At 49.1% G+C, this 27,715-nt stretch overlaps 1 protein-coding gene across 2 annotated transcripts; it reads right to left on the bottom strand.

Moving 5' to 3' along the window:
• Window positions 1–974: 974 nt before the first annotated feature.
• On the bottom strand, window positions 975–27,715 carry TMEM233 (transmembrane protein 233). 2 transcript variants are annotated; one of them, XM_037052219.1, is made up of 3 exons: window positions 27,437–27,715; window positions 9,378–9,514; window positions 975–1,330 (listed from the first exon to the last, which is right to left on the bottom strand). In XM_037052219.1, the coding sequence occupies exons 1-3, from the start codon at window positions 27,620–27,622 to the stop codon at window positions 1,321–1,323; spliced, it is 333 nt and encodes a 110-aa protein (XP_036908114.1). In that variant the 5' UTR covers window positions 27,623–27,715; the 3' UTR covers window positions 975–1,320. The 2 variants fall into 2 exon arrangements, with proteins under 2 accessions (XP_036908114.1, XP_036908113.1); XM_037052218.1 differs by lacking the exon at window positions 975–1,330 and adding an exon at window positions 4,959–5,092.

The following is a 27,715-nucleotide window of genomic DNA, read 5'->3' as shown; positions in this document are numbered from 1 at the left end:
GTATTTTTAAAGAGCCCACTTACTTTTTCTTAAGTCAGCTGATTTGAACCGAAATGATATATCACATCCTAAGAAGAAACCATAAATGGAAGGAGAATGATAGAGAAATACAATAACAACAAAGCGATGTATTAAATTCAGTCTGGACAGTAGCTTTTGAACCTGAGGCCTGCTCATTTTTTTTCTTTATTGAGACAGGACAAGAGCCAACGAGTCAGAAGGGGGTTAAGGAACCACAAACAGCACACAGACTGTCTCCTTCCTGTCATCGGGGCTGAGAGAGAGTAGAAAAGGGGAAATGTTCTTCGCGATTCTGTGGCGTTTAACGTGTCACAAACAACATAAAAATCCCCTTGTGGACCTCCAGTGGTCTGCCTGGCACCCCGTGAAACACTGGGGGAGCATGTCTGGTAGGCAGGGCGATCACTAAGCAGGGACCATCCCTGTGAAAGGGTTAACGTTTGACAGAAAAGAAATACAAGGGGTGGCATTTCCAGGTGGCATCCAGGAAAATCAAAGATCTTGCCTGAGATTTGCTAGAAGGAGAGAGAGGGAGTTGGGAAGAAGCACATTCCAGAAACACAGCCAGTTTATTCCCGAGACTGGGATGGGGAAGGTGCTCATGTACCTAGAATTGGCCTCTAAGCCCGTTCTCAGAGTCTGCGGGAGTAGAAAGTGAGACTGAGGTCTACTCGACCCATGGCAGATACAAGCAAGGGAGGGGAACTTTTCACTTTTAGTGAAAGTGGGAGCCAGGCGAAAAAAGGCCAGCAGGTCCCTGGGTTTGTGTCTGTGATAAGGGGGGAGCTGCTGAAGCTTGAGGTGACGCTACAGCTCGTGAAAGTAAAAGGGAATAAACGCACGGATTCAGCTCTGTCAGACAACTTGAAACATGCTGCAAATGTTTGCACTTGACATTGCAAATGTCTTGCCATCATCTGTCACTCTTAGAAACTCCCTCCCCACCCCAAATCTGGAACGCCCCGTCCCCCACCCCTTAAAAGTAATGAGATTTGTTGAGGCTCATTTCCAGAGGAGAGGAATGGACGCGATGGCTTTTGCTAAACAGAAACAGTGAGACTCGATTTTTTTTCTTAAAAAAAAAAAAAAAAGTCAATGATTCTGGCTGACCTGGCTGGGCGGCTTGGTTTCCCTGCATGTTGGACTCTCTTTTTAAAGTTCGGTGGCCAGGGACCTGCCCCTGGAGAGTCCTGGAGGAGGAGATCTCACAGTCAGAAGGCAGGGATTCGTTCCTCAGCAACTCCATCGGGGTGCGTGTGGATGAGGTCCGGCCTCCGTGCTCGGCCAGCTGCCGGCTGCTCAGGCGCTGCTGTGTGGTGCAAACAGACAGAGTGAGAAAGAGAAAGAGGGCAGGACCAGGGCCCTCGCCCAGGGCTTCCTTTCCCCCCCAGCCATGACTCTGATTCTCTGAGTGCTGACGTGGGCGAGCGGAACCGCACCCTTTGGAGTCTGAGCACTTTGGGGAAACAGACGGTGTTTGGAAACGTATCTTATTCTACACGTGGCTCATGCAACAAAATGCCCGTGAGCATTTCTGAGTCTCCTCCTTAAGGGTTGGTAGCACTGTTAGCATTTGGTGCGCCTCTTGTAGGCATTTTCCCCTCTGCATTTAAACCCATAAATATGCCCTCAGAAATTCATCTTGTGGGTGTATTTACATAAATGGGATCGCGCTCTTTCTGTGTGTCTTTGTGTGTAACTTATTCATTTATCCAATCAGTGTTTACATGCCAGGTGCTGCCCTAGATTGGTGATAATACCACCACCCAACAGTTACACATTGAGAACCGTGCGCCGGCCCCCGTGCTTTACACGGTTTAACCTTCCCAGCCCTGTGAGATAGGAACTGTGTTATCCCCATTTTATAGGTGAGACGACTGAGGCACAGGCAGGTTCAAAGGGCACATGGCTACTTAGAAGCAGAATCTGGATTTGAACCCCAGCTTCACAGTAAGCGCCCCGAAGGGTTATGTTCTGTTACTATGGGCAATGGCAGAAATGAAAATGTTCCCGGAGTTTTCATTCCAGTAGGAGGAAACAGACCATAAAAATATATATGATTATATATAAATGTATGTGATAACATACAAATTATATAGGATATGCATTACATAACTATATATAGTATATAATTGTACATTACATATATATTTATATAGTAATTTATAAATTTATAACAAATATATATATTGAATGGTATATTAAATATATAAATGCATTTATATATTAAATATATAAATTAAATGTATAATTTCCAAGGGGATGGCACTCGGAAGAAAAGTCAAGCTGGAGAAGCGGACAGAGGGCAGGAGAGAGGGCGGTGGGTGCCGTTTTAGCAAGGTTGGTCTGGGTTACCCTCTCCGCTAAAGCAACATAGGAGCAAGCACCCGGAGCAGAGATGGGAACAGGCCATGTGGATTTCAGGAGGAAATAAACCCTAGGCAGAGGAACCCGCAAGTGCAAAGGCCCTGTGGCAGGGGCCTCTTTGTGTTGCTTGAGGAAGAGAGGGGAATTCACTGTTGCTGAAGTGGAGGAGTGAGGGGAGAGTGCTGGGACAGGGATCATGTGGAGTCTTATCCAGTAAGGAAGAGAGTTCCATGTTTGAACGACGGTGTGTAATCCACCCTACAAGTAAACCGCTGCATATCGAACCCTTTCCCCACTGATGGACATTTAGGTCGTTCCGAGGTTCCCACTGTTTCAAACGCAGATGCAGCGGCCACCATTGCACATCCTTGGTTCTCACCCTGGCTGCACGTGGCAATCATCCGAGAGCCCGATCACTGGAGATTCTGATTTGACCGGTCCAGGGTGGGCTCTGGGCATTGGTGTTTTTTAAAGCTCTCCTGGCCGTTCTGATGTGAAGCTCAGGGAAGAGAATGACTGTTTCCCATGCCTTTTTGTGCACCTGTGTCTGGGGTGGTTACTGAGAAGTAGACTTGCTGGGCTGGAAAGCACAGGGATTTTCAAGTTTAATGGATACATCGGAACTGAGGTCCAAAGTCTGTCCCAATTTACCCCTCCACCAACAGTATCCAATTCTTCACACTCTTGTCAACCTTGGTATCATCCGTCTTTTAAATTGTTTCGATCGGGCAGACAAAAGAAGTACAGTGTTTCATTGTTACTTTAGTGTGCGTTTCCCTGGTTACCAGTGAGGTCGAACATCTTTTTCGTGTTTATTCTGATTTCTTTGTCCTTGTCCACCAGCTCACATTCTTTTCACAGCAAAAATCTTTCCTTTGTTGGTGATGATTTAGTGTGACTCGTCTGTACCTCAGTTTATCTAAACCAACAGAGAATGGCCCTCTGACCTTCTGGAAATAGTCAATATGCCCCATTTCCCAGCATGGAATCACAGACATTCCCTGAAGACACATCTGTGCAAAATAATTCACAGAAGGCCTTACTCTAGTCAATAGCACAGGGAAAAAGATGAATTGGTTTTTGTGATTTTGTAAAAAGGTCACCTTCTTGTCCACCTTGATATATATACGCTTCCTTCCAATCCCAGTGCAATTAAGAGAGGACTCATTCCAGTCTGTTTGTAAGGCAGAAGCTTAACCAGTGCAGAATGGGTTGATATCTGTGTATTCTGTGCCTGGCGGTGGGAGGCAGTGCTGGGACCCTTAACCTTGTTTGGAAGTCAAGTTCTTCCTTAATGGAAACCTTGGCACCAGAAGGCTCTTACTTCTAAGAACGACAAGCGTTTTTAAGACCCAGAGGGGAAGTGCCTGGTTCGTTAGGTACCTACAAGAGCAACACAGATGGAGGTTCAGTGGAGGTGCGTTATATGGGTTTAACTTATGGCAAATCAACTGTTCATGTTGCTCCAGAAGGGAAAAAAAGCAACTGTTTAGATGCAGCTGGAGATTCTGGCCCCGTCTGGCTCAGTGCTCATGAGCAGGGATGGGTGTGTGAGCCCCGTTCCTTCACTGTCCGCTTGGAGTGTGGCTCCAGTGAGGCGCAAGCTGAGGGACGGCACGTCCTCCAACACTGGAGGGAACATTAACGGGCTGGGAGGTGGGGGGGCGGGGCGGGTGATCGAGATTTGGTGTGTGAGACGCTAACAGGGTACCCTCCTGTGAATGCTTCTAAGATCAATTTCGATTTTACGCCAAGTCCACCACGTGCCCTGACATGATAACCTAACCCCCGAGTGAGACGGAGCTTCACGAAATGTCACTGGTCGTCTTTGTGGTGGACAACCCTTGTCTCCCTCACACCCAAGCCTTGTCATGGCCAACTGTTTTTGCTGCCACGGAAGCTCCACTGCACTTCACTGAGCATCAGACATGTGACCATGAACCTGCCCACGAGGAGAGAAGGAAGGAGAAACTCGGGAGGTGTGTAAACTCTCTAGGGAGCATAGGAAGCTTCTTCCAGGCGTCTTAGGTACATGTAAAAATGTCCTATTTTGTAGCACGTGCCCACTCAGGCAAGAATGCTCTTCATTAAACGCAAAGCCCTTAGAACAGGGGTCCTACAGCCTTGGAATACTTAGAACTATTTAGGGGGGGGTTATGTTCATGATAATGTATAGTTCAGAGCCACTCAGGGTCTTGATCGTGGCCTAGGAATCTGCATTTCCCCAAGAGTGTTGGCTGAATCTGTCACAGGTGGCTCTGAGGCTTTGAGAAACATGACAGGAGTAAGCCAACCTTGCTTGAATGCCCAAGGCGCCAGCAGAAAGTCAGACCTGAGGACATGCTGACTGAGGCCGGGCACGTGAACGATTAGGGCTGATACACAGATTTCCGCAACATTTACAGGTTTCACCTCGGTGGGATTCGTTTCTCCACTTTCTTTAGCAACCCGAGTGCAGGGCAGTTTCTGACTTTGAGAGACTTCGGGTTTGTCTGACTCCTTTTGGAAAACTCAGAGCGTGAAGGCCTAATTTCTCAGAATGACAAACGAACGTTTCCAATGCACGGGCTGTCTTCTGTCAGCCCAGCATTCTGTCTGAAACGGTTGGGTATTTTGGTTCAGCGATTCACAGCTCTTCTGGATCTGACGGCACAAAACTGCCTTTTCTTGGCTCCACAAACACCACGTGGCCTACAGAGATGTCCTGTAAAATTGGGGTGAATGAGACCGTTTTGTGAGTTTGGGTAAAGACCATGCTGCCCTGAGAAAATAAGCTACCTGGGATTTTGGTCATTTGTGGAAGAAGAGATTGGGTATGGTTTTTTGTTTTGGTTTTTGTTTTTTGATAAGTATAAAAAAATCATTTTTAAAAGGCAGCGACCTGCCCTGGCTGGTGTGGCTCAGTGGATTGAGCTCTGGCCTGCAAACCAAGGAGTCGCCAGTTCGATTCCCAGTTAGGACACAGGCATGGGTTGCAGGCCAGGTCCCCATTAGGGGGCACACGAGAGGCAACCATGCATTGCTGTTTCTCTCCCTCTCTTTCTCCCTCCCTTCCCCTCTCTCTAAAAATAAATAAATAAAATCTTAAAAAACAATAAAAAATAAAATAGAAGGCAGGGACCTTGAGACTGGTTACAGTTTCGCTGATGTGCATAAAGAACAATTTTTTTTTAAAGACAGGACTTCACAATTTTTAAAAAGGCAGTAGCTTACTTCAGACAGTTTTTGAAATGGAACTCAGAGAACTCACATGTTGAAGGCTTTTTGTCTTATGTCTGGGCTGGGCCAGTCCTTCCTGCCTTTTCAGACTGTTAGAAAGAGCCTCCCTATGGGTACGTCTCCAGGCAGGAACCTGCCCCCTTCCTGGGCGCGGAGTTAGATGCAACGCATTATTAGGATGATGAGTTTGCTGATGGAATGAAAACTGACCACTCCGTTAATGGCCGGCAACAGATGGTGCCTTCTTCCTTTTGCATTGAGGAGGGAGGGAGGGTGCCGGGGTTTGGCAAAAGACGGTTGTTCTGCTGACCACCTGTATCTAAGTTCCTGGGTGGGAGTGGGGAGCTGGAAAGTGCGGAATCTCGGACCCCACTTCTGGCAAAGCAAGTTGGAATCTGTGGACATGATGACGCTTGGATGTCAGCATCTCCCAAAACCTCCCCAGGTGACTGTTAGGCAGCCCCAGGCTTGGGAACCTCTGCCTTGTAATTCCGTCTTGCCAAGCAATTTCTCCCGTGGCTGGGACATTTTATTTCAAAGGATGACGGAGAAATTGGCCTCGCTGTTGGTCTAAGTGGAAGATAGAATTGGTTCCATTCTCTAATCTCGCCCTCCTCGGTGCTTCCCACACCTCCACCGCTTCCCCGCCCAACACTCACAGCCTTTAAATCTTTGAGCTTCTTCATGGATTCTAAGCGTGGAAGACATTTTTGTGTTCTTTGATATCATGGAGGGAAATGGATTGATCCGAAAGGAAACTGGCCGTACAGATAGGGAAGCAATTCTGCCCTCACTCCGTAGACAGGGAAACTGAGGCACAGAGGTTGCAGCGGAGCCAGGGGATTTAAGTCCTGGTCAGACCGGTGCTGGAGACCATGCCGTCACCACCGTGCACTGCATCTCAGGGAGGAGGGGCACAGAGGGCACTCACCCTGATGTTTTAGAACTAACAAAACTTCCGTCACAGCACACGCCTCGGGGCCTTGTCTCCAGACAGAAATATATTTGTATGAAGAATGGAGAAAGTCCCGATGCATGAAGACTTCCTGGTCCTTTGTGAAGCTCCTTGGCAGTGTCTGGTGGGCAAAACGATCTTTGAAAGCCAGACTGTCCACCAGAGACCTGCAATATGATATGCCCCAGGCTGCTGACGTGGGTGTTGTATGCCTTTGCCCCTCACCATGTATTTAAGCAGTGTGAGTTGGTCATCCCCATCTCAACGTCAGGAGATTGGAAATGAAAACCCAGCTTTCCAATGCCTTGAAAAAATGGACCCATGGAGCCTGCATTCTCAGTGGTAACAATTAGCTGGAGCAGAGGGGTGGTTGCTCCCTTCAAATGGTGCTAATTCACTGTGCCCCACCCCCCCGATTGTCCCACAACCAGGCTGCTTCATTTGTGTATGCTCCCTGCCTAACTCCGGGGTCTTCTGATTTTGGTGCCCTTGGCTCTGACATGCCCTGTATTGTTCTATAGGTTGAAACCTCACCATTTCCCTCCATATAAATCAATTCTGGAGGTAGCCCCACAGTCAGTGCCCTTGACTGGCCGTGGCTCTGGAGCGCACTGGAAGGCTTACATTGGATTAGGGACTGCGTGGTGAGCACAGTTTCCAGAACCAGAACCCCAGGTTTAAATTCTGCCTTTTCCACTATTTAGCTGTGAGGCGTCAGGCAAATCTTTGATTTCTTCACTTCTCTGAGCCTCATTTTCTTCGTCTGTGAAATGGGGATGAAAATACCTTAGAGGGTTGCTGTGAGGAGCCAATGAGGAGTGATTCGTGTAAGGGCTTGGAGAGTGCCTGGGGTATGATAAGTTCTATGTCAGGATCAGCTGCTACGATTATAACCCACCTAGCTCTAACACTGATCTGGGCAGTATATATTTTCAGAAGTCCCTGGGAGTCAGGCCAAGCCCTGGCCTGTTCCCCTGGAACACCATCCTTTGACTTTGGCTCCTGTGACCAAAGCCTTGAACTCCGTTTAGTGGCCTCTGAAGTTCTCAGGGCCTCTCTCAGTCATGATGATAACAGTCGAAATAATAGGATTAATAAATAGTTTGCATGCTTTTATGTACCAACTAAGGAACAGCTGTGGACACCCAGCTGTCCACATTTTGCAGGTCATCTCCCCTGCCTTCCCAGGAGCTCTATTGAATGGGCACTACTATAATTCCCACTCTGCAGAGGGAGAAACTGAGGTGGAGGGACCCTAAGCAGATGGCGGAAGGTCGCACAGTAAGGGAGTGGTGGAGGGGGAACGTGCACCCGGGAAGTCGGGTGCCAAACCCGTGCCACTAACCCCACTTCCTGCAGCTCTAGGCTCTCGCACACACAGCAGGTTATGCCTTCCTCACAGAACAACGTGGGGTGTGTTCACACCTGTTCCCCACTGTCTCCTCTGCAGGCCAGCATCATCCATGTGCCATCTTGCAGGCAAGAACCCTTGAGATTCCTTTAATGCTTTAGTGTCCTTTCAGCCCCGCTGTGGCCCAGGGCCTCTGTTCTTTCCTTCGTGGCACCTCCTCCTCCATCCAGTCGCCCCTGATTGCTCCTGGATCTGGCTCGTCCCGTAGGAAGTTGACCTGTGACATCCACTCCATGCTTGGTCATCGAGGTTGGGCTGGTTGATCCGGAAGGCTAAAGGGTGTCCGCTTCCTCCCTCACTCCCCCGTCGACCCTTCCAAAAGTCACGCCAAACAGGCTGACCTTCTCAGCTTGTGGGAAATGGTATGGGAGTAACCGTGCTACTCTGGCAGAAAAGCTAAAGGGTTTCTGGGAGTTCTTATCTGCCTTTCCAGGAGTTGTGCAGGGAGACAGAGAGGGGTGTGGGCCTCTGGTTTCGGAGGCCCGGCTGTTCATCACATGACCTTGCCCCTGTCAGACCTCTCGTGGAACATGTCCTTGATTCCAGTGGGTGGAGCCCCTCTCGGCTGGCCAGGCTCCAGAATAAATCTGTCCAAATCCAGAGGGGAACAGCAACAGCATCCATCTCCGCCAATGAGGTGAGAGCTCATCGGGCGACACCAAAACTGCATGGTGACCCTCTGCCCTCGGAGAACAGTTAGGCTGGCTGAGTGCAAAACCGGGCAGGACATCAGTTAGCGGAGCAGGCGGTAAGGCAGAACCGGCAAGAATCCCGAATAGTCTCCCTCAGGTCCCACTCTTTTACAGTCAGGCAGAACTGTGACTTGTTTTAGCCACAAGTGACATTTGTCACTCCAGGGCTGAGCCAGTGAGAACCCATGTGCGATTCTCGGGTCTTCTCTCCCCGTCTTAGCCCGAGGAGGCCTCATATTCCAGACCAGAGGTTGGAAAACGGGGGTCCGCAGGCCAACCACGTGTTTTTGTAAATAAAGTTTTGTTGAACACAGCCACACCCATCCATTCGCATATTGTAAGTGGCTGCTTTTGTGCTCAAATGGCAGAGTTACGTAGCTGGCAACGGAGATGGTGACAGAGACCACATGGCCCTCAAGGCCTAAAATATTTACTATCTGGCCCTTTATAGAAAAGTTGTTGACCCCCCTTCTACTCAGAGCAGCTGTAGTAGCAGGGAGCTTTGGGTAGCATGGGGCCCTGAATGACTGTGTGGAGGAGAGTCCCTTCCCTGACCTCCGTGGCCCATGTACTCACAGTGAAGCAAAAATGAAAACGCTTTTGTCTGGGATTGTCCACTACCAGAGAACGACCCAACCTATCCTAATAGATTCCAATGAGCACTCAAGGAAAGCCGACTTATATTGGGAGGGATTCAACAAGACCCACTCACCTCTTTAGGAAGTGTACTACACAGGAAATACCGATAATGAGAAGGCCAATAATGATGGAGGCGATGGCCACCCACTTGGCATTCCTCCCGAGCCGCTTGGATCCATCAATGTCTCCATTGTTGTAGCTGTTCAGAGACTGGGGGACACAAGGGAAGAATGAGTGGTGACAGACAACCCGCAGGGAAAGACAAGTGCTTTTCAGGCTGATTGGAGCAGGCACCACCTCCTCCAGGAGGTGAACTCCTCCTCCTTCCCTGAACTCTCAGGCTGTGTTAACTTCCCCTTCTGGATTTTCTGATTACTTCCATCTTAGTGTTTACCATAGCCTATTAAAATGATCGGCTTCGCCTCTCCCGTTGGGGTGTACGTGCTAGGTAGGCAGGCCCCACGGCCTTGTTCAGCATAGCGTACCAGTGCCCAGAGCAGTATCTGTCACGGACAGGATGCGTGATAAATGTTTGTGTGATGAAAGGATAAATGTGTGTACTGGGTCATCCGCTAGAACAAGGGTTTGTAAACTATGGCCCGTGGGCCACATTCAGCCTGCTGTTTTTATAAATAAAGTTTTATTGGCACATAGTCACATTTATTTAGGCAAGGCCTAAAATATTTGTTTGGTCCACGATGGGAAAGGTTTTCCTTTCCCTGCACTAGAAGGAAGATCCATGAGGTCAGGGACTTCGGCTGAACCATTCACCTCTAATGCCCAAGCCAAGCTGTCCTTCACCTGGTACCTACTCGTATGGCTTTCCCAGATGTTAAAACGTTGAAATATTGCGTACTGCCTGGTAAACAGCCCCCGGCCCTCACAGTGGCCCGGACACCGTGGCCCCTCCTCTGAATTTCCCCAGACCTCTCTGCGGTCCAGCAACTTCAGGGTTACCACTGGGCCCAGCGGAGCATCCTTCCTGATTCTGAGCCCCAGCCAAACTCGTAAACATTTTAAATATTGCTCTTGTTGCCAGTACTTCGAACAGTGTCTGGTCCATTGTAGGAGCTCAGGAGGCACTGGCTGAATGAGTATGTCTGTTTCCCTATGGATCGTGAGTTTGTTCAGGGCCTCTCGGGGTTTCCCTGGAATCGAACCCAGTGCCAGGCAAAGGGGAGGTGCCCAGAGAAGGCTTGCTGCTGAGCTGAAGGCCAGATGCCGTTCTTCTCTCTTATAATGACCCCCACTGTGGAGAATGCCCCCAAAGCTGGGCTGCAGCCTGAAGACTGGACATGCGCATTCAGGAGGGATGGGCGGAGGGACTTGACTCCATCAGTGCCGTGCCTTGTCGGTCTCAGTGGGAACCTGTGTTCTTCCCCCCGAAATCACAGCCCTTGAGTAGCAATCACTCCCTTTCCTGGACTGTTAAGTGGGGGTTAGGCGTAGGCAGTCAATTACGAGCCAGAGAAACACCCAGTATACCACAGAGCTTTCTGCTTCCAGAACTTTCCATTAATTCTTGGACCCGGGCCACCTTTGTCAGCAACAGGCCAGGGGACTCAGCCATGGAGAGGATTTGATTTCAGCCCTCTTGCGGGGATGGGCGAGCCGGAACCTGCAGTGACGCGAGGGACTTGCCAGGACGGAGGACTCCCTTTTCCGAGGCCTGACTCCTGACTCCTCAGCCCCGGGTGCTCATTCCAGACACCTGGCCGTTATTGTTATCGTTGTTGTTATTATTATTATTATCATTTTAATGTAGATCGCTGGGCCGCGTCCTGGAAAGACTCTGATTTAACCAGTGTGGGGACCAGACATCTGGTGGTTTTTTTAAATACACATAACATAAGATGCACCATTTTAACTCTTTCTGAGTGGAGGTCAGCGGCGTTAAGTTCATTCACCGTGCTGCGCGGCCATCACCGTCATCCATCGCCTCGAACTAACACTCTGTATCCGCTGGGCTCTGACTGCCCGGTCCGCCCTCCCCGAGTCCCCGGCAGTCCACACCCTGCTGTCTGCCCCCCGTGGAACAGACGACTCTAGGTCCTCATGTAAGTGGGAGCAGGCGCTACTTGACTTGTGTGCCTGGCTTATTACATGGAGCATCATGCCTTCAAGGTTCATCCCTGCTGTTGCAAGCGGCAGAATTTCCTTCCTTTCAAAGGCCGAATGTGTGCCCGTACCACGCATCCTTCCCCACTGCTGCACTGATGGGCACCTGGGTCGCCACCGTGTTTATTTACTTATTTAAAGCGTCTCAGGATTGAACACCTTTGGCAACTCTCCTTGGTGTCCTGCAAGTTTGCTGTGCTCACCCCCTTAAGATTTATCCCAAGGAAGTGTGTAACAGCCCGGGCTCTGAACTCGGAGAGATCTGAGTTCAAACCCGCGTCTTACTGGCTGGGAGAATCAGAGCAAGTTACCCAGCTTCCTAAGCCTCAGTGTCCCCATCTGTAAATTGGGGACAATATGGTAATAGCACCTTCTTCACATCGGGGGTGGGTGGGGGAGCCAGTGAATTAATGCAGGCAGAGTGGTCAGCGTTGGCCCAGCACAATGTGTGTGCTCAATGAATGTTAGCTTTTATTGTGAATTGTCACGACCTGTCTTGTTCTTCGTCAAAAGCTTGAGACCCGTGGGGTGCCATTGAGTCCTCTGGGCTGCTTATCAGAATCGTAGGTGATCAGACTCTGCCACTTATGGAGCGAAATCTTTGGGGACCCAAGTTTGAGTCCCCTTTGTTTTAGAGGCTTCCCAGTCAAAGCTGGTGCATCGAACCTGAGCANGTTGGCCCAGCACAACGCATGTGCTCAAAGAATGTTAGCTTTAATTGTGAATTGTCACGACCTGTCTTGTTCTTCGTCAAAAGCTTGAGACCCGTGGGGTGCCATTGAGTCCTCTGGGCTGCTTATCAGAATCGTAGGTGATCAGACTCTGCCACTTATGGAGCGAAATCTTTGGGGACCCAAGTTTGAGTCCCCTTTGTTTTAGAGGCTTCCCAGTCAAAGCTGGTGCATCGAACCTGAGCACCCCAGGTTCTGAGCTCAGCATCCAGCGTAAAGCTATGTGGAGTCAGACCTTCCTAAAGTGGTTACCACCCTACTGTGCTACCTTGGAAAACCCAGTTTTGAGATTAGTCGTGGCCATGCACTTGTGTTGCTCTCACTGGAGGAAAAAACAGTGAAAAACTCCCTCCATCCTCCTGGCTGTGTGGATGGAAAGCGGGTTTCCCACTCTCAGCAGCAGCCCCCACCGAAGTGGGAGGAGCAGCCCACGGTGCCATGTCTCTGTGTGCTCTGCCCACGAACACAGGTTAGAGGCAGGGTCCCCGGGCCACTTGAGCTGTTTGTGACCGAGCAGCCGAGCTGACCGAGGGGCATGTGGGTGCAGTGCCTGCCGTGGGCGAATCCTGTCCAGCCTTCATCACCTGATGCCAGGCTGGCATCTTGTATGGGACCCTCCTCTCTGCAAACCGCCCTCTCTCTGGGGCTCACAAGGGAGACGTTGAGTGATCCCAGGAATGGAACCGTGTTCGGCTTGAAAAGGAGATGGAAAACCTCCTTCAGTATCAACTGTGGGCTCTTCTCTCCCCGTGAGTCTTGTTATGAATTCCTTTCCTCCTCTGGTTCTCAGCAAAGGGGCTGCCCATGGGTAAGGCTACTTGTGGCATCTACACTTCCAAGGAGAAACCCAGAGTAACCCCGTACACTTTCATTACTTGTACATGAATGCTAATAGCAGCATTATTTATAATAGCAAAAAAAAGGAATAAACCTAAGTGCCCATCAACAATTGAATGAAAAAGCAAAACATGGTCTCTCCATTCAGTGGAAAATTACTCGGCCTTAAAAAGGAATGAAGTACTGGTACACGCCACAACACAGATGCACCTTGAAATCGTTATGCTAAGGGAAAGAAGTGAAACACAAAAGATCACATAACATGTTATTCCGCTTACGTGAAAAGCCAAGAATTGGTCAATTCATAGACCCAGAAAGTAGATTAGACATTGCTGGGAGGATGGGAGGTTGGGGAGTGACTGCTAATGAGCTTGAGATTTCTTTCGGGGTGATGAAAATTCCTTGGGATTAAATAGTGGTGATGATGATACAATCTTGTGACTATACTAAAAAGTACTAAGTTGTACACGGTTCTGTATTTTTTTTCAAGAAGCAAGACCCAGAGGCAGAGCTTTTGCCCCTTGCGGGCCTCAGGGGGCCATTGGTGGAACCCAGAGAAGTCGGTGGGGCCGGACAACAGGCAGTGGCCGGGCTCAGGAGCCGCCAGGTTACCCCAGGGCCTGCCAGAAGCAGCGGCCGGCCCTGCTAACAGTCAGCAGACCAGACTTCTGTGTGAGCATGAGAGAAGTGCCCCCTAGAGACACAGAAAGGAATTTGACTTTTGTGAGGAGGGACGAGAACCAGCGAAGCCTGTGCTGTGGTTTATTGCTCTAAGCCCCGTGCAAACTCACAGGTCATCGATACCTAGGGAAACTGGGACCCAGGCAAAAGGAGATCCTGCTTCTTCAGTGACCACATGAGCATTGAGTAATTGTTGTAGTTTGGAATGAGGGTGGAAGTAAAAATAAACCACGCATTTGTGCTAAATGTGGCAGCAGGTTGGCTTGAGACCAGGGCAAAAGTAATGGTCTGTTAAGAGCTCTTGCATGACCCCCATGGGTAACAGCCCGAGCCTTCTATTTGGTGGCCTGTTCTGGGATTCCTTCCTGGGACAGTTACGTCCATTTTAAGTAGATGACATAGATGTCGTAGCATTTGTCCCTGGAATACACCGAGCTTATTCTACCCCAGGGCCTTTGCATGTCTTGGCTCAGACCAGATCTTCCCACGGCTGGTTTGTTCTTATCCGTCACCTTTTGCCAATCACAGTTTTAAGAGTAGAATCCCTTCTCCACCACCTGCCCCACCAGTCCTCTCTCACATTTCCCTGTTTATATGGTCTTTCTTCCCTGCACTTGTGCTTAAGTTTCCAGAGAGCTGGGGCCAGTCCCATTCGATAAGCTGGCGAAGGCTGTGGTTGCCTGGCGCTGCCCAAGGAGGGGTGGGTAAGTCTGCCCAGTGTGAGGGAGAATGGATCCCTTTGGCTACAGATCCGAAGCCACACTCCCCAAAGAGCTCATCTGCTGGTTCCCTGTGTCTCATTTCTTAATGGTTCAGAATTCTTGAGGGGAGGAAGAGCGGTAAATCTGCTGACCCAACATACAGGCCGCTTCTAACTGAGAGCCATTTAGCAAACGGGTGCCCCGGTTGGCAGCTGTATAAAGCTCATATTTATCTACGGGATCACTACAGTGTTGGGAATATAGTAAGTGCTCAAAAATTCTCGCATGAATGAATGAATGTGGGAGAACCCCACCCCCATGCCTGCTTTCTACCCACGAGACACGGTGGTAGAGTTTCCCAGGTGCTGGGGCACCTTCTGTGAAGGGACTGAGCGTGCTCAAGTGACGTTTCTTCCTGTTGGCTTAAAGCTCTCCCCCCTCATCTGAAGTCCCCCTTCCAGATTTTCTCTTTGAACTGGAGAGCCAGCTTTGTACAATGGCGGCAGGAGCCAAGGACGGCCATCAGTGGAAGAGAAGGCTGGGGACTCGGGCTTTCTCTGCCTTTGGTCAAGCAAAGAAATGTTGACTCGCCACACTCCCTGCCTCCTCTGTCTTCCTTGTCATTTCAAATGGGCCTTGGGCTTTGCCACAGCCCAACACAAATGTGGAAGAAGTTTCTTGCGGGGGATCTGGGGATGTTTGAAGTGACGGAGACCCTCTCTCCAGGGTCTGTCATTTCTTTCTGTTGGTAGATACCACGGAGATAATGTGGCTCAAGGGACAATATTAGGAGCCACATGTCCTTCAAAAGTATGAAGAACTTATCTCAAGGGCATCAGGTGCCCTCTTTGGGGTTGAGACAGAACAAAAAACGAGGCTTAACTACGGAAAACAGTATGGAGGTTCCTCAAAACATTAAAAATAGAACTGCCACGGGATCCAGAAATCCCACTGCTGGGTGTCTGGCCAAAGGAAATGAAAACCGATCTTAGAGAGATAGATGCACCCTCCTGTTTATTTTCGTAATAGCCAAGATCTGGATGCAAGTGTGGATGACTGGGTAAAGAAGGCAGGGTGCGCGCGCACACACACACACACACACGCACACACACGGACACAGTGGAATAGGACTCAGCGGTGAGAAAGAGGGGAATCCTGCCGTTTGCAGCAACATGGATGGACCTTGGTGACATCGTGCCAAGTAAGATGAGTGAGACGGAAAAAGACACATTGTGTATGGTATCACTTATGTGAATTCTCAAGAGCCAAGCTTAGAACGACAGAATACGCTGTTGGTGACCAGGGGCTGGGGAAGAGAAGGATTGGGGAGATGCTGTTCAAGGGTACAAACCTCAAAGAGGAGATAAGGAAGTCCTGGAGAACTAATGCAGAGCACAGCGATTCTAATCAACAGTCCTGTGGTATAAACCTCAAACTTCTCAACACCAAAGACCCCACGGACTAGGTCGCAGACCACTCCCACCGCAAAAAAGAAATAATTTCGTGACATGGTAGAGGTGTCAGCTAATGTGACCGTGGCAGTCACATTGCAGTGAGTCTGTATCAAATCCACATGCTGTGCACCTTAAAATCTGACACAACATTACGTGTCAATTATATTTCAATTAAAAAAAACAACCAGTGGGCTTATATCAGAAGAGGTGAGTTTATGCTTAGGTGAAAACCTGGTAAAAGTGTAATAAAAATAATACAACTTCTGACATTTTCCAAGCATTTACTTTGTGGCCAGCACTGTACTAAGCTGCAGTTTATCTGTCCTTAAAGATTTTCAGAACTAGAACAAAACATCAGAATAAAACAGTATCTGCTTCGACTATAGAGCCGACCCTGTCAGCCCGTTAAGAACGTGATTTAGAGCGAGAATCGCCCTTCGAGATGGAGAAGAATTCACTTATTTACCAGCCCCTTCCTTCTTCCTTAAGACTTTTTTTTTCTGTTTTATCACCTTTGGAAACATCCTTACTTCTGACTAGAAATGAGGTCTAATCTTTCTTGCATGTTCCCTAGGTTTATTTCTGTTACTTTAGAATTTCCATCTTCTACCATCAATATGCCAGTATTTTGATCTATTGAGTTGTCAATACTAAAATCCTAATTTTAGAACATGTTGCCTTTTTTTTTCTTCAAAACATCTCTCAAAGTCATCTTCATCTGTATCATGCCTTTTTCTCTGCGACATGCGTGTATTTGGCCACTGGGAAGTCAGTGAGCTTTTTCTCTTTTTCTGTGTTTGTGTGTATGTGTGTGTGTGTGTGTCCCTCTCTCTCTGCCTCTGTTCCTCTCCCTCTCACACACTCACACACCTGTGTAGGCTTACCTCGATGCCTACACAGAGTCTGAGATACTTTCGTCCAGGTGTAAGGAATCTAGAGAGATCGATATGTCTTACTTTGCAAACTCCTAGATAGCAGGTTGCCTCAAAATTGCTTGATGAACGTTGGCACTTAATAAATATTTAGTAATAACAACTGAGCTTTCAGGTGATTTGGGGATTTCTTGCTTAGATTTTGCCTGCTCTGGAGTTTTAGTGCCTAAAGGTAGTATTGGGCGTTCATAGATCAGGCTTGCAGATCAGAAGATGGACCTGCCCCATCATCACCGTTCATTCATTCATTCATTCATTCACTCATTCATGCCTGTCTGTCCCCTTCCTGGGATTCTGGGCTGTTTCTCCCCATAAATATCTTCAAGGGCAAAGCAAGAATTGTCCTTTTGCCTGTCTCTCATTAAAGCCAAAACACCAGAGAGGAATTCTGCCAGGCATGATTGAAGGTATTGTGTGAGGCTTCTTATATCGATGGGTCAGGTCTATTAAAAGAGAAAGCTTGCAGAGCATCTAAGCCGTGTCCCCTATCAAAAAGCAAGGCACAGTGGTCTGATTATAATGCTCCAACAGGGTAGACCGTAACTCCATGGCGGGGACTGTCATGTTGGATTATGTCCCCTAGTGTTACCTTTTTGTGCCTCATCTTCTCATGAATAAATGGGAGAATAGCGTTTTTGCATAGCTTGCTGGTATTTTGCAAGGAACCAGTGAAACTGTGAAAATGCTTTGAGATGTAAAGACATACAGGCAAATAAATAATACTACTACTACTAATAATATAAGGGCAGTGCTGCACTATCAGAATTGTCCGGAATAAAGAACAAATGAAGTTATCGAGAGAGAGTTAAATATAGATCTCCTTCACTTTGGGGGATGGGAGAGATGATATAAAGGCTACAGGGAACACGAAAACAAATTCCTGGATTTCATCTGTAGGTGCAAAAGAATGAGGGAGGAAGAACAGTAAAATCTGGCTAGAGAGACCCATGACAAAGACCAATGCAGGAGGGAAGGGGACAGGTAGGCCTACAAGGCCAGAGTGTCAGGGCGCAACTCCCTGCAATACCCCTGCATCAACAGGACTCCTCAGCTTATACAAAGTGAGAACCAATGAAGCAGTGACAACAGTGTTGCCCAAAGTGTGATCTCTGGTGTGTTCGTCCTAGGACCGAAGGATCCTGGGCAGCGTGCTGAGTGAAGGCACCTTGCACAGGGCACCGTGGTTGGCCAGAGGCTTCAATAGGCCCCAAAGGAGAGCAAACAGCTTGCTTTTATGTAGCATTTGACTTTTCAATTTCTTTATTTTTAAAAAAGATTTTATTTATGTATTTTTAGAGAGGGGAAGGGAAAGATAAAGAGAGGGAAACATCAATGTGTGGTTGCCTCACACACGCCCCCTACTGGGAACCTGGCCTGCAACGCAGGCATGTGTCCTGACTGGGAATCGAACCGGTGACCCTTTGGTTCCCAGGTTAGTACTCAGTCCACTGAGCCACACCAGCCAGGGCTGACTTGTCAGTTTCACCTCCCTGTTCTCTGCCCCCTTCTTGGTAAAACTTGTTAACATCAGGCAGAAAGAGCTGTCTGAGTAGCCCATCTGAGAAGCCCGGTTTCGAAAAGGCTTTGAACCAGAGAGTGTCATGCCCTGCACTAACTAGTTGAGAATAGAGCCCGTTGCCAAACGTGGACACTTTGGTCTGCAGTGTGAGGGTGTTGGTGAGCTCCAGGCCAGCCAGCAATATTGCCCCTGGGAACTAAGCCTTGCTCAGCCTCTCAATGACCTTGGGATGAACCTGGGTCTGTTGGATATTTTCCAAAAAAGTTTTAGCAGAAATGGGGAACATAGGTGGGGATGGAGGGAAATCCTCAGAGGTAAAAGTAGGAGCGAACTTAGACCTCTGTGGCCATTTGTTCTTTCATCCATCAGATATTTGTTACATACAATATGAACCATGTACCTGGCACTGGGTTAGGCACTGAGGCTAACAATGGAAGGAACTAAAAGAGCTCCAAGAAAAGAGAAAAAGCTCCAGAAAGAATCTGTGTAGAGTTTAGTGGGGGACAATCTAGGGTATGGGAAAGAGGGCAATCAAGGAAGGCTTTATGGAGGAGGTGATTTTTTCCAGTTGAGCTTTGAAAGGGGAGTGACATCTACAATTTTAAAAGATCCTCAAGTGGCTAAAGTTTGAGAAATAGTGCTGTAGGATGTGAGTCATCCTACTTGGCTGGCTCCCCTTCATGACTTTTTGAAAGCATCATTAAAATTCACACATTTTAAGCCAGAAACAGTTTGCTTATTAATTAATTACAAAGTCCACCTCACCCGTGGCCTGTTTTGCCAACTCATTTAATAGCTGCTGTTTTGTTACCAGGGCAGCATTTAATGACTTTGGGAGGGAAGTTCTGGCTGGACTTTTTTTCTTTCTTTTCCTTTCTGTTATGGAAATTTTCAAACATACAAAAAATAGAGTAATGTAATAAATCCCCGTATTTCCATAACCAGCTTCAACAACCACCCACTAGTGGCCAATCTTGTTTTATCCATATCTCCCAGACTATGCTGTGACAAAACCATGATATCATTTTATCAGTCAATTAAAATGACGTTTACAGTGTATTTTCTCTTCTAGGAACTCACAGATTAGCATCCTAAAATAGACATAGGCTGTACCTCCAACAATCTAGGACTGAAAACCTCCAACAACAGTTTAAATTCTAGATTCCCAAACACCAAATGTCGGTGGCCACCCTCTGCCACACAGTGGGGAAAAATTTTAAAGTAGTCAACGTAGCAAAGGCTGCTTGGGCAACATCTGTAAAATCTATGGGCATCTAGAACAGATACCAACCGCGCACACTTCAGGTGAGGTCTTTATCTTCTGGGGCCATCTTATTGCTCTTCAGAGCTTTGAGGACAGGAACTCATAAGCAATAAGTCATAGGGCCCTGGCTGGTGTAGCTCAGTGGATTGAGCGCGGGCCTGTGAACCAGAGGATCGCAGTTCGATTCCTAGTCAGGGCACATGCCTGGGTTGCGGGCCAGTTCCCGGCAGGGGACCCATGAGAGGCAACCATACAATGATGTTTCTCTCCCTCTGTCCTTCCCTTCCCCTCTAAAGATAAAGAAATAAAATCTTAAAAAAAAGAGAAATGTCATAGGGATCCATGATTTCAGTAGCCCATTTCTTAGCTCACAATCATGTGGAAAGAGCTGGAGAGGGTTGAGAGAAGCCACACAGAGACCAATGGTTGGCAGTATTTAGAGCTCCAACTTATGAATGGTGTTCAGCCTCCTGGGTCAGCTGCCTGGGCCCAAGCTTGTGATTTCTAAGTTCGGCCCTGTCCCCTGGGAAAAAAAAAATCTCCCCTTGAAACCTAATTGAAATCTACTTGAAACATACAGCTCTGAGGGATGAGCACCCCGGGTCAGGTGGAAGAACACCCAGTGTGGCCTGTCTTCCGTCCTCTGGGTATTTATTTTCTTTTGGACCACAGACCTTGTCTTCCAGAGCAGGTGTGGCCCTGCTCAGGCAGGGCTGTGGCTAACTGTGCCAGTCCACGACCTTGCAGTGGATTTGGACAATGGTTTTAGACCAACTGTCCACGATCAGCTGCATTTTCTGTGGGCTTATGAGGCCCACTGCCTTGTTTTGAGGGGGGCTTCTCTTCACCTCTTTTCTGTGTTGGGTTACTTTTTTCCAGATCCTGGGTCTTTGTCTTCCTTGACTTACTCCCTCATTTTGGGGGAGCACATCCTCCCATAGCTTTCTGAGAAAAGGTCTAGGGCAGGTACTTTTATTTTTTGTTTGGATGGGTTTAAAATCAAAGCTGGCCATAATTTTTCTTTAGGATGTTTAAGTCATTCTTTCACTACTGTATAGTTTTCAGCATAACCGATGAGGATTCCAAAGCCATTATGAGTCCATCTGTGGCATGTTTCTCCTGGAAAGTTGGTGGGTTTGGAGAGAAATTTTATCCTAAATACCTGAAATTCACCATGACGTGCTGTGATGCACATCTCATTTCATTCATTTAACTGGGTTTTGTGGGACCATTTTAATCGGGAAACACCCATGTTCAGTTCTGGAAATTTTCCCCAAATTATTATTTGCTGATTTCCTCTCTTCAAAATTTTTTTTGTCTTCCGATTAGATGTTGGATTTCTTGGAATTATTCTTAATTTTTCTTGACTGTTTCTATCTTTGTGGGGGGGGATATTTGTTTCCTCTATTTTTTTTTTATTGTGATAAAATATACGTAACATAAAATGTACCATTTTAACCATTTCTACCGGTACAGCTCAGTGGCACTCAGCACATTCACGCTGCCGGGCAGCCGGCACCACCATCCACCTCCAGAGGGAAATTCCCCTCTTCCCCAACTGAGGCCACACCCGTTAGCCACTCGCTCCCCACTCCCCCCTCTCTCCAAACCCTGGCGACCCCCATGCCATTTCTGTCTCTGGGAATTTCACTACTCTGGGTCCCTCCTATAAGTGGGATTGTACAATGTTTTTCCTTTTATGACTAGCCTATTTCACTTAGCATAATGTCTTCAAGGTTCATCTATCTATGTTGTAGTATGTGGCAGAATTTCTTTTAAAGGCCAATATTATTCCATTGTATGTATACACATTTTATTTTTCCATTCATTTGTCAAGGGACAGGTGAGTTGCTTTTATATTTTCCATCTCTTTTAAAGGTTTTATTTATTTATTTTTAGAGAGGGGAAGGGAGGGAGAAAGAGAGGGAAACGTCGATGTATGGTTGCCTCTGGAGAGCGCCACACCCCCCCCTCCCCCGCCTCCACTGGGGGACCTGGCCTGCCACCCAGGCCCTGACTGGGAATCGAACCAGCGACCCCTAGAGTTACAGTCTGGCACTCAGTCCACTGAACCACATTAGCCAGGGCTATTTTCCATCTTTTTGATTTTTGTATTACTTCCTTGAGGGTCCCTCAACTTTAACTTCCAATCCTTCCACTATTTTTTTAAAATCACCCTCCTATTTTAATTCGCAAGAGTTCTATGTTTATTCTCTGTTTTATTTCTTTCCAATCTATTCTTATTTTGTGGACACAACATAGTTTCTTATTTCTCCGAGTGTTAATAATCTATTCTTGACATTTTCTTTTACTTTTCCCATTATTCCTTTCCTTACACTTCATTTCTTTCCTAAGCCACAGGTCTCTGGATTTAGAAGAATTTCTTTTTTTTTTTTTTTTTTTTTAAATTTTTTTTTTTTAATATTTATTTATTTATCTTTAGAGGGGAAGGGAAGGAGAGAGGAAGAGAAACATCAATGTATGGTTGCTTCTCGTGCATCCCCTGCTGGGAACTGGCCCCTGCCGGGAACTGACCTGCAACCCAGGCATGTGCCCTGACTGGGAATCGAACCGCGATCGTGTGGTTCACAGGCCCGCGCTCAATCCACTGAGCTATACCAGCCAGGGCTTTAGAAGAATTTCTCAAATGTCTGCCAATCCCTGACCACCTCTTCCTATTTGAAAGCAAGACACTGAAAATCTTCTTGAGGATGGGGCTTGTCGACGGGCAGGCATCCTGGGGTGCGTTCATCGTTTCTCTGGAGAACTGAATGTGCATACCTGTAGGCTGTTGTTCTGGACAGTCAGGTCCTTGGAGAGGCATCCTCCGATCTCCTGCCTGGATGCCGGGGTAAGGGTGTCAGGTGGGGGCAGCGGTAGGGGTTCCTTTGTTCAACAGGCAGATTTTGCATTGGCCCCCTTTCCAGCGTGGAGCCTTTGCTTGCCTCTCTGCCGTGCTTGGTGTGTCCAGTCATTCTGTCGAATCCCAGCAGATTGCAAGTCTCCTGTCTTCTATCGGGGCTGTTGAGGAAGGAGGTGCTACTGCGTGGGGTGGTGGGTGATCTTTGGTAGTTGGACGACTTCTTAAACAGACTTTCGAAGGCCCCTTTTCTCTCCAGCCCTACCCTTCATTCCTTCCTTCAGAGGCGGTATCAGTTGGTCCTTCCATTTCTGAGCCTTCTAGAGTTCTGCGGGATTTACATTTCAGTGTTATTTACTCTGTACAGTTAGTCAAGGCTCCACTAGCCATTTCCTATCTTCCACTATTTTTTTCACCTTTCTCATCCCTTTTCTTGTTCTCCTAATTTGTCCTTGGGCATTCGTACCCTTAAAAATTCACTGTCATTTTGTGTGGTTTCAGAAGGGAGTGGGGAAGAACAGGTGTGTTCAATGCTCCATGCTTCACCCCAACTGTAGTTTATTTGTAGATGTTTCGGTTTGGCATTAACATTTACCTCTAGGCTGCAACAGTCACTACTCCAGTAACGTGTTTACTGGTCACTGCTTTTATTCTGATCAAAGCTGTACGTCTCAGTAAAAACAAAAACCGCTGTTGGAAAAGACAGTGGCTTGTATCCTTCAAATACACTCCTCTCCCCTTCCTCCATCACCATCACCATCACCATCACCAATACTTACTGAGCTCTAGCCATGTGCTGGGCAGTGAGATGAAAACATTGAACTTGTACCATTTGATCTCCGCCACAGTTCCCGAGGAGGCACTAGCCCAACACCCACTGTACAGGGTTGAACAACCAAGCCTCAGAGAGATGGAGACCGTTGCGTGAGGTGACAAAAAGCGAAGGGCAGAAAAGCATTTAAATTCCAGTGGTTGGTCTCTAGACGGACGGGTTCTGCAGGCGTGAGGAAGAAGCACCGATGAAAGAAGTCCCACCAATCACCCAACCAGAAGTCATCGGCTATTTGGTATCCACACTTATGGTGACCTGATTGGTTCAGCCGTGCAAACGAGTGTATCAGATGATGTCATTGAGAAAGGAAGCTCACGATGGACTCAGCTCCAGTCTTCTGAGTCAGGGAGCAAATTCAAGCTACAAAACCAATGGACGGCGAACTCAAGCTAAATTTTCCAGCCCTGCGACTTGCCTGGAACGTTTCTCTTCCAGACTCAGAGAGCAGAGACCTTGCTGATCTTACTCTCCCTTTGATAGAGGTAAAGGGAGTACACCAATGCCTGGGATGGAGCCTGGCACATAGTAGGTGTGCAGTAAACACGAGGTTCCTTTCACTTGGGATAAACAGCAATAAGCAGGGGTGCACCCAGAGAGCCTGGGAGCATGATGACTAAGGCCTGAAAACTGGCCTGGGCTCCGCTTTCCAAGGTGTGTACTCAGGGATGCACTGCATTTGCATGGAGAGCGGGGTGCTATTTTCAAATTCACAGGCACGTGCAGCACAGGCTAGCAGCGGCCCAGCTTGGGCGGAAATTCTGGACATATGTGTCCCTGACATTGATGACTGGTGAAGCGCACTTTCAACGAATAGACTTTGAACACATGGAGAAGTAGAGACTCCCACGATCCCGCTGCTGGCAGTGCTCCGCCCACCGACGGCCCGGTGCAACCAGCCGCGCTGCATGGCGTGTGCTCCCATTCACAGCCCCCAGGACCGGGGTGGTGAAAAGATCACAGACACCCCACAGCTTGAAGGACCCTCAGGTATATATTTTCCAAGGTGATTTTATTATTCCTGAGTCCCTATTCCAACTTTGTCATTTCATAGAAGGCTTTTCAGGCTTGGTTTAATAAATAATGCTAATGATTGTTTTGAGATTGTTGGCTTTTTATGCCGGGAACTAGTTATTTTGAGCCTTGTCAATATTTTCCATACGTCTATGTTTCTATCAGTTTGCGTTATCTCATAGCATTTCTTGATATTGGGTTGCTGTTGATGTTGGGGGCAGGGCAGTTCTTCAGTGGGGGTGGGGGGCCAGTCTATAGCACTGAGGGGTATTGGTACTCTTGGTCCTTCACAAAAAAACGCCAGGAGCGCCACAAGCCCATGAGGCGCCACAGGTGCTCCCCACAGACTTCCAAACGCCTCCATGGGTGGTGGGTACCTGAGTTCATCAGAACTCACAGACAGGTGAGACTGGAAAAGAGCCAGGACCTAGCATCACAAGACACCCTCAGGAAAGCAGACACCTGGTCGCACAGCCCCCTGTTACTCCGAGAAGCACTTCCAATGCCTTAGAGGGGGTGCAGTGGGGAGGAGGAAGGAAGCTCTTTTTAGAATTTGGTCCCGCTTCCTTGATGTTCCGTTTATTTCCATAGGGGACGTGGCTTGCACTTACCTAGTACAGGGCGCGGTGGGGGCGTGACTTTGGTTCATCCTCACAGCAGGGTGGCTAAACCCAAACAATTTCACACTCTCACTTTCTTTATGAAGAGACCTAAGCTTTGAAAAGAGCTGCACTTGCTCAGGGCCAACTTTCAGATTCCAGGGTCCCTGTTCTGGCAATAGACCTGTCTGCTGCTATACACCTGTTTTTAAAAGGCTGGGGGGTGGGGTGGGAATGGGCCTGCGGGGGTCCCCAAACGGCTTCTTCTGAAAGCATATGCAGCTCTTGTCCCCCCGGACACACCAGGTGGCATCATTAGTGTCCAACCTGTCATCACCTGCTGGAGCTCATTTCAGATCAGTGGGGTGGGGGTGGGAGGATTGCTGGCAGCCCCCCCCCTCCTGCACACACACACTAGGAAGAGAGTCAATTGGCTGCTGATTAGTTTATAAACCAGGATATTGTATGGGCACCAACACTAGCCAGAGACCCCGGCTGCTCTCTGGAGAACTGGGCTGCTAATCCCCCCCACCCCCCGCCCCCAGCAAAGCTGGGGGGAAATAAACAAAACAAAAAAAAACCCCAACAAAACCAAAACCAAACACAAACAAACAACAACAACAACAACAAAAACCAAGACCAGATATCCTGGGGGAGGAAGGAAGAGAGGAAGCGGGCTGGGTTTCTAAGGAATCTGATCAGGTGGCTCGGGGCTCTGGCTCGGGCAAAAGCAGACGTCGCGATCCATGAACACCATTCATTCATACGTGCATCCGTTTCCTATTCATGGAGCATCTGCCACCGGCCAGAATCTGTTCTCGGTGAGGAAACAGCAACAGCACGACAAATACCCTGCCCTCACCGAGCTTACATTCCAACGAGAGAGACACAGACAGCAAGCACATTAATACGGGAAACAGTGTATCAGGTGGAGATGCCTTTTGCTTTGGGCAAAAGGCAGCAGGGGCCGGCGCAGAAAACTTGCGGGGCGTTTGGATTTTAAACAGATTGAAGAAAGCCCCAGGGGAGGACACTTGATCTAGCAACCCCTTGCTGGGCGCGGTTTCGAGCGTCTTTACAATTTTCTCAATGCAACAACCGCTCAAAACACAGCTACGATTATGCCCATTTTACAGACAGAGAGGCTGAGGTTAAGAGGTGCAGCGATTTCTGGACATTCGTACAGCTGGCATGTGGGCGAACTGTGGTCTGAACCCCGGCTGTAGTGCGTCCAGCGGCTTGGAGGCTGCTGCGGATGGAACCTACCAAGGGGGCTGGGGAAAAGGAAAGTCGGCGGGGGCGTACGTCAGGCCTCTGTGGGTACCCATGAAACGAATGTGGTGTCACCCATGGGCAAGTGTGGGCGGACTCGAGTGGGGTGGGAGGGGGCTGTGGAAGCTGTTGATCTTCCCGGAGGTGAACCCCGAGTCTCCCGGGCTGGGGCTGGGGCGATCCGTCATCTAACTGCAGAGGAGGTGGGTCCCTTGGGGAGAAAGCTCGCGGCTGGGATTGTCCCGGGACAGTTCCGCTGGGAACCTCACCCCGCCGCCACCCCCTGGCCAGCTGCTCCAGTCAATAAGGCGAGGACCTCGCGGGCTCTCGTCACCCTCCCGGTGGGGTTCGCCTGGGAGTTCCTACCAGGGCTGAGGAGGGCCACGGAGAGCTCCGGAAGGGCGGACTCAAAGCACCGCTGTCTGTCCACCTGGGAGGCCAGCGCGCAAAGGGCGCATGGAGCTGCAGGGAGCGCAGAGTCTCCGACACATTCCCAGGAGCGCCCAGGTTGCAGGACAGAGCGGTGGAGGGGTGCTCGGCAGCTCTTGGGGGTCGGCAAGACAAGGGGAGGGTCAGGGCCCGTGCACAGCAAATAAGTGAGAACGAAGACGTGCCGGGGTAGAAAGAGTAAAAGGCGAGCGAGCACTCCAGGAAGGCATGGAGAGAGCGGGCGCACTGAAAAGACGGGCTGGAGAGAGTCAGTAGAAGGAAGAAGCGAGAAGGGACTGTTGCCCCAGAGAGGACGTGCCAAATCGTGGGCCCTGGAGTCGCTGGACGTCCCGCGCGCAGCAAAGGGAAGAACGACTAGATGCTAAAACGGCCAGCCGGTCCAGCACGCTGGAGAGCGGAGCGCCGGGCGCAGCGGGAGAGCACAGAGCGCCTGCGCGCGCAGGGGACGCGGCGTGCAGTTGCCTGCCCAGGTGGCGCGCTTTGAGGTTCTGAAGAAGCGGGTTGAGAAGAACCGGATGAGAGCCCAGAAATGTCGGGGGAGGCAGGGAGAGAGGCCGCAAACTCCACGGCAGAATTTCCCCGGATTGGAGAGAGAGTGCACCCTGGGCGCTTGAAGGAAGCGGAAAGCCAGTCCTGGGGGAGGCTTGGTCAGGGCTGAACACTGCGAGGAGCGCAGCTGAGAGGAGGTGCGGCTGATTGAGGGGCGAGTTCCGAGAGCCCGAGAAAGGTGAGGAGGAGATTCCGAGGACAAAAAAACCGGGGTGCGCAGGGCCCTGAGGAAGGGAACCGTGGGGAGCAAACTGAGTCCCCAGGAGGGCCGCAATGCCCCCCATGCTCCCTCCCTGGCCGCTCCCAGTCTTAACCCACTCACCATGATGGAGAAGACGAAAGCCACGATGTTGATGGGGTACGCAGGGCAAAAACACGAGACAATGGTGAGCCACAGGTAGTTCTTGGGCCTGGGCACGTCCTCCTCGGTCTTGTCATCTTCAGTGTTGGCCTCGGGACTGCTGTCCAAAGCCGTCTTGAAGTCCGAGCTGGGGGCGTACTGAGACATGGGCGAGGCCGGCGGCGCAGCAAGGGCAGCGGAGCGCACAGTCGCCGCGGTCTGGACCTCTAGCCGCCGGCTGCTGGCGAGCCTCTGAAAAGC

This window comes from Sturnira hondurensis, unplaced genomic scaffold (genome assembly GCF_014824575.4).
Source record: "Sturnira hondurensis isolate 20B ecotype Veracruz unplaced genomic scaffold, ASM1482457v3 Scaffold0007406, whole genome shotgun sequence".
In the NCBI taxonomy this organism is placed as follows: domain Eukaryota; kingdom Metazoa; phylum Chordata; class Mammalia; order Chiroptera; family Phyllostomidae; genus Sturnira; species Sturnira hondurensis.
This window is presented reverse-complemented; position numbering and strand designations above follow the sequence as displayed.